The sequence below is a fragment of the Pterocles gutturalis genome, unplaced genomic scaffold, assembly GCF_000699245.1.
Source record: "Pterocles gutturalis isolate BGI_N339 unplaced genomic scaffold, ASM69924v1 scaffold50117, whole genome shotgun sequence".
Lineage (NCBI taxonomy): Eukaryota > Metazoa > Chordata > Aves > Pterocliformes > Pteroclidae > Pterocles > Pterocles gutturalis.
In genome coordinates, this window is record NW_010112088.1 from 12844 (window position 1) to 20002 (window position 7159).

The 7159-nt window shown below is 39.4% G+C and overlaps 1 protein-coding gene across 1 annotated transcript in view; it reads left to right on the forward strand.

The window, feature by feature from the left end:
- Positions 1-6320, forward strand: part of SLC35F2 (solute carrier family 35, member F2) — a gene marked incomplete at its 5' end in the record, with an annotated part of 13313 nt that extends 6993 nt beyond the window's left edge. Inside the window, 4 exons of the mRNA XM_010073916.1 lie at positions 369-525; positions 1321-1373; positions 2036-2190; positions 6009-6320. Coding sequence (XP_010072218.1) covers positions 369-525; positions 1321-1373; positions 2036-2190; positions 6009-6227 — 584 coding nt within the window. The remainder of the gene's footprint in view (positions 1-368; positions 526-1320; positions 1374-2035; positions 2191-6008) is intronic.
- Between the last annotated feature and the right edge of the window lie 839 nt (positions 6321-7159).

The window sequence follows — 7159 nt, forward strand, 5'->3', positions numbered from 1 at the left end:
GCAGGACTTGAATCAGGCCTTACTGCAAAAGTGGGGGCAAAGGCAAAGAGCATCTCTAACGGAATTTTCTCAAGTCACTACAGTGCCTAGGGTCAGCAGAAGTAGAATTGGGTCAGACTATACAGTAGTGGCTTGGTCGGGATGAGATTTAAATTCTGGGTTAGCTCATTGCAGACCGCTCAGGGTGAGGTGAGCAGTCAGCAGAGTCCAAGGCGCCTGTCTGCACACACAGGAGATGTTTCCTTTCCCCTTACCCTGGAAGGCGCTAGGAAGATAGAGATGTCAGAGATAAATTTGCTTGTCTTTTTAAGGAAAGTTAAAAAGTGTTTGCAGCATTACCCTTATTGTGGATTAATATTTCTGTACAGGTAGTGACGTGGTGATTGGAGATGTCTTAGTGCTTCTTGGTGCTTCTTTGTATGCCATTTCTAATGTGAGTGAGGAATACATTGTGAAAAATCTGAGCAGAGTGGAGTTTCTAGGAATGGTGGGCTTGTTTGGGACTATTATCAGCGGTCTACAGCTGTAAGGATCTAATATTTATTTTAAAACTAATTAAGAATATTCTACAGATGATTGCTTGTCTACCATGAAATGATGTTGTTGTTATTAAATTAATTCTTTGTTATGTCTGCATTTGGCCTATATGGGAGTCCTTCCACTCGAATTTTATTTTTGTTGCTGATCAGCATCCATTTTATATCCTTTTATTTGCACTACTCTTATTACAGCAATTCTCAAGCTGAAATCCTGCAGTTGCACACATACGATACTTGTCTGCATTTTCTATTTTGTTGATCTTCATGAGGACACTTGGTATGCTGAGGACTGTTCACAGGAATGTATTTCTTAAAGGATTTTCTCTGTGGAAAAGTTTAGGAGATAATTGGTAGCAGGAGGTCTTCCATAATAAACTTCAGTTTAAAATGAAGTCATGTATGGTCTTACAAATAACCATGTTAGAGTAACAGACTACATGCACTTGAGTCTATCTAATGAATTTTATGTTCCTCATTTCTTATAATTATAGTTAATAATTTCCTCAAATAGTATATCAAATAAAACTGAATCTCTGAAGGATGAAAAAGCCTGAGAAGAAGGCATAAGAATGAAATAAAAGTGCTCTTGACTTTCAGGCACTGTAATTTTAAAGTCTTTTTTTCATGCTTGTTAGATGTTGGAGTTAGTGGCATTCAATAAAGTTTCAAATAAAAAATTAAGGGATTATAAATCAAAATCTTTGTTATATATTCTGGTAATTAAATATTCTATTTGAATACTTTTTTTTTTTACTATATTATGTCTTTTCTCTAACTCTAGAGCCATAGTGGAACATAAGGAGATAATGACAATTCAGTGGAACTGGAAAATTGGTATGTATATGACAAAATGATGTGCATTTTTACAGAAGACTGGAAAACGATAATCATTTAGACTTCAAATGCTGGGGTTTTCATTTTCTTTCTCCAGACATTAAGCAGCATTCATGTTATATTGTCACAAATTTATTTTCTGCAAACTTTGCAGCTCAGCAAAGATATAAGGTTTGCAGGATTGAACATTAAAACCTTTGAGCTCAGGTTTTGCATTTTACATATAACATGAAGTAATTTTTCAAAATAAATTGAAATAAGTAAAAATTAAACCTGTTTAATCACAGTTTGTGTTGAACCATGACAAGAATGTTTTTCTGTTGTCCTTCCTAAATGAAATATTGAGAAAATGGATTTAGTGACATTTTGACCTCAACAGAACTGTACATTATTAAGAAATGTGGCTCTAAATTTCTTCAGTCAGCTCTTACATTAACTAGGAAATAACTTTCTTGTATAGATACACTAATTTTTACAGCACAGGGTAGTCATGGAAAAGAGGTATTCCTGCCATGTTTTTCTTAAATTTACATTCCCATATATTTTAGGACACCTTATCCTAAAAGATAAAAATGCATATTTTTAAAGCATCTGAAGAGTATTGGTGTTCTTTAAAATCGTTATTCCATGCCTTCAGACTAAATTGTCATCTTGTTTTACAGCATTACTGTTCACAGCCTTTGCCCTGTGTATGTTTGGGCTGTACAGCTTCATGCCAGTAGTGATTAAAGTTACCAGTGCAACCTCAGTCAACCTGGGTATTCTGACTGCGGATCTCTACAGTCTGTTCTTTGGGCTTTTTCTCTTTCACTGTAAGGTAAGTACCTTCATTCTTTCACTGTAATTTCAGTCACATTTTTACTCCAAAATGATAAATAAAGCATAATGTTTTTAAAAGCCCCTAAAGAGTCTTTTGCACTTGTACGTTTCTACAGCTGGTATTGTTCATTGTTGGCAGATGTCAATCGGAAGGACTCATACGTAGTTAATTACATAGCATTGCACCATTAGGCATTGATTTTCAAACAATTGCACACTTCATGGGATACTCTAGAGTTAATGTTAGGAGATAGTAAATAATTTCCCAAGGTGTTCCAATGGTAGAGCTCTTGCTGTAAGCCAAGTGTGGGACTACATGCTAGATTTGGTTCATCTCTCCAAGTGTCCAAAGAGAGGGTTTAAATCTCCCTGTCATGAAAGGCATTTGGTGTCTGAGAGGGGAGCAGTTTGGCTTGACTTCCAGAAATTAATGTTTTATTTTAGAAGCTTAATCTGTTCAATACTGGCATCTTGGGAGGAGAATCAAGCTTTCTCAGTACTACTGCTGAGGAGAAACTAAAGGAACCAATAAAAATGCAGATAAACATGTTATTCTGTATGCTCTACAAGAGGCAGTTACTTTTATTGCTCTCTAAAATATTTTAGGTAGTGTCTAATCAAGCTAAATAACAGTGCTAAAAAGGTTTCATTCCACCCTACACTTTTCATCCAGAATCGTTTGAGGGAATGTAGCTGGTTACAGCAATTGGAGTAATGGAGTCAGTTGCTCAGTGACTGGAAGGGCTTAGTGAGAATCTTGTGAACTTTGCCTAAGAACTTAATTTGTATTGTTCCATGTGGTTGCTTTCCTTTCAGTGTTATGGAGAGCCAGAAGCTTTTAGGTCAGATTGGTTTCTGAAAATGAAGACCAATTTATTTTACAGCGCGGAAGTCTGGTAATGGTAGGCTCTGACTACAGCTAGATTTTCCTTTTCAAGAGTCTCTTAGCTCAGCTTTCGTCCCTATTTTGGGTTCCAAAATTTGCTCCAACCTACAAAGCATACATTAAAAATGAATGTAGGAAATGAACCATACTTATATTCTAACAATTAAAAAAAACCTTTTGAAGTCACTTGCAAAGATGTATTTTGGCACCCAGATAGCTTAACTCAAGAAGTGATTATCAATTTATATTCATAATAGTAAAGAGGAAGAAGTAAGCAAGAGCTGTGGAAGGGACATAATAAACTTTTGTTATTCAAGATTTTTAGCCTATTTTCGGGTGAGGTTTTTCTGGGAGAAGATCATCCCATAATTACGATTACTAACTTTGGGGTATTCTGGTAGCAAAAAGGAAAAAATTAATTTGAGAAGACTTTGGGGTTGTATTATGATAGATATTTATTAAAATAGGAACTTGCATCTGTGGTTAGAAACACTGAATTAGCAAAAAGGGGAGCAATAATAATGCTGCATCTTTAGTAATGAGAGGATCTGAGATGGTTTAGGGACCAAGAGCTGAGAGTGCCTGATTTTGACACTGCTTTTATCATAACACTTAGCAGTAGAAAATCTTATTGCCAAGGTAACTTTATAGTTTCTTTACCTATGGGGCAAAGAAACCAGGCAGGACGTTTCCTGGATTAGAAAGCACCCTGGACATAGGAATCTACAAACAGAAATGCAAGGAATTGTGCTCTGTTCACCATTACCAGATGATATTTCGCAGCAAGCCCCGAAGGCTTGGCTGGGCTGCAGAGCAGAGCGAGCCATGGAAAGCTCTGAATTGCTGTGGTCTGAGCCTGTTCTGAAACAGAAGCAGCACAGACATGCAGCGGCTGCAGCAGAGACTGAGCCCAGGAATTTATGAGGTTTTGACTTGAGCACAGTATTTTGCTAATGCATCAGTTTTTCAACCCCAATCGAGTCTGTTTAAGGTGTAATGTGATTTTTACATTTCTGTCTTGATAAGCCCTTTTTTTCTTTTACTGCATAACGAATTGTTGTAGTCCTTCTTCCTAATGAGCCCATTATATACAAATACCTGTAATCCCTCAAGAGATATTAAAAAAATGTCTCCAATTGTTTCTGTTGTATGAACTCTTATGGAAAGGAGTCTATTGCAAATACAGACACTAGGTGGAGTTACAATCCTCCAGTAACAGTTCAAGGTGTCTTCAGGCTTGATAGTGAGTATGGGGATGTAAACCACACAGGTATGACTACAATCAGGTTCTGAAGCAATGAAGTTGCTGCAATGTTTGAAATAATATTAAAAAAGAACAGGAAAAGACTGCTGCGCCCTCCCCAAAAAAGAAAGAAAGGAAAAAAAAAAGCATAGGCCTGTTGGTGCAGCACGGTTAGGTTGACCTGTGCCAATAGCTGCAAACACATAGACAGGCCTTGAATCACAGTTACGCTGCGACGGCTTTGACACCCTGGCTTGGTGACTGTATCCACTTGCAGGGAAATTAATTCTGAGCAGGATCAGAGACACCTCCTGCCTTGTACACACTGCAAGAGGGGGTCTGGCAGTTGCTGTCACCGCCTAGTCTCACCTGCGAGCCACATGCCCTTGCATACAGGCACTTGTTCACTCATGGCCTTGGGTTTCACTCTGGGGAAGTTGTGCTGGTGCCTTGATGCAGACCCAAACTTTTCCCATTTGGTGGGAATGGGTCAGTCAGGGGTAGGACCACGGGCACTGCTGCTGCCTCCATCAGGACATCCTCAGAGCTTGCTGCTTTCTCTTGTGCAGAGAGAACACTTCAGTCCAAGCTCTTCCAGGCAAGCAGCCAGCAAGTTGAGGAGAGAGGGCACGTATCACAAAGTCGCTGTGTTTCAGTCTGCTTTTCCTTTTGCATGGTGCCATCTGAGGCTTTCGAGCCAAGTGGCTAGGTGTCTCAGTCTTTTTTGGATCAGAGTCCACTGTCTGTGTCCTACCATTCATTTCATCCAGCTCTGCTGCTTGATAAATTGGAACATATTTTTTGAGCACACCTAAGGAAGCTAAGGAGGTTAGGGAATATTGTGTCCTTGATCCTACTGTTTAATCAGTGTGGTTTGGCAAAGGCAGTAGGGAGGACTTCAGCAAATCTGCTGAAAAAATGTTCCTGGTTGTGGATAACTTGAACACTTTGTATTATTGAATCACATGTTATGAAGCAAGCATTTATTTTTCTGTCAAGATGCATGAATCTCGGCAATTGTTGGACTTTTAACAGGCAAGTGAATGACAGTGAATCAAATGCCTGATGTACCTCAGCAGTTCATACTCTTACCTCACACCCCTCTAATGGAGCACAAATGTCAATCTTCTAAAAGGAGCCCCAGTCTCCCTCTCTTCAAAGGCCTGCTGGGTGTAGAGACCAAACTGGTTTTTGTCCAGTAGCAACATTTATCTAGCCCTGCAGATGGTTAACAGAGTTGTACAGAGAACCAGCTGCTCTGGTGACTTGCAGTAGGACGGAGACATTAATCTATTGCCGGAAGCTGAAATATTGGGCTGTGCTTCAACAAAGTTCTCTTAGGAGCACAGTGTTTCAGCGTTCATGTGTGCAAACAACTGTCCTTCGGTATCACCATATTTACAGCCATTTGTTCTCTCGGTTCAGATTCTTCAATGTAGACCTAAGGAAACTCCCTATCCAACAGTGTTGAGGATGAGATGCAGAGAAAACCAGCCAGCAGCTTCAGTCTGTCAGTGAATGGAGGTGTTGAATTTTGATTTTCAGACCTGAGTACAGATCGTGGTGATGATCCTCATTAAGATATTTTTTGAAAGGAAGAGTAGCTTTTGCATTCTTAAAACAAGGCAGCATTTGTATGTTTTTACATCAGATAAGACTTAATGTATTTCTTTCTTTCCTCTGCCAGTTTTCAGGTCTTTATATCTTGTCCTTTGTTATCATCATGGTGGGCTTCATCTTGTACTGCTCCACTCCTACTCGGACGGCAGAACCCACCGCCTCGCCACAGCCCAGCAGCGCTGGCTTGGACAACGCTGGACTAAAGCTTGAGGAGAATGACAGTGAAACTCCAGCCACGACCGTACAGTTCACAAGAGGAGAAACTGTCGTGGTCAGCACTGATTAAAAAAATGGCAGCATTTCAAAATAGAGCTTTTCTTCCTGTCAAATTTCCCTCAAATATTAATCTGGAGAATTGTTCTACTGCCAAGGCCTATGTCATGCTGCTCTGGTTTTAATGCACTGGATGGACTTTTAAGGCCAGATCCTCAATCAGTGAAACTGTATTGATTTACCCTTGCAGAAAATCTGGCCCTTAGAAGAAGAGAGATTAGTATTTATGTGGAGTATCTGAAAAGTGGGAGACTGTTATTTTTAAAGGCTTAATTAACTTAATAGCAAATGCTTGGGGAAAAAGCTAAGCCAAAGCAAGCTCTCAGGTCACTAACTGGAGCAAATATGTTTTATATTACATTAGGGACTTAAATCTGCAAGTTGTTATCTGAGGGCTTTGTGGTTCTCACACCTCAGTGACAGGTACCCTCAAATAGCATCTTGCAGAAGCCACTCAGCTTCTCACAGGATCTAGTTCTGCGAGCCATATTCCATACGTACACCTTCCGCGTGCTGACGGACTTAATTCCTCTGCGGGAGGATTTGCTTCTTACATTCCACCCGAATGTTCATCTCTTCGTATTGCTGCACTCCCTGTTGCAGCTGGGGCTGCTACAAGTATTTTATTTTGAACTTTGCTAGCAAGGGAAGTTTCAATATGTGTTTTCATAATCCCTTCTTTTTCTCTCTCTGTGGCCTGTTGTTTGGTGCATTCCCACTAGGTGGAGGAGACTAAGTCAAGCCCTTCTGTTCAGCAAGAACGATTTTTTTTTTTTCTGGATGAGACAGCATAAGTGAAGTGAAACTGAAGTTGACTTTACAGTTAATTTCTCCCTGAAATGGCATGCATTTCTGCAGAAAGATTTGAATAAAATTGGCATTTCTTAAAAAAAATGAAGCATTTTAGCCAATCCTTATTGTAACAATAATGACATAATCTCCAAA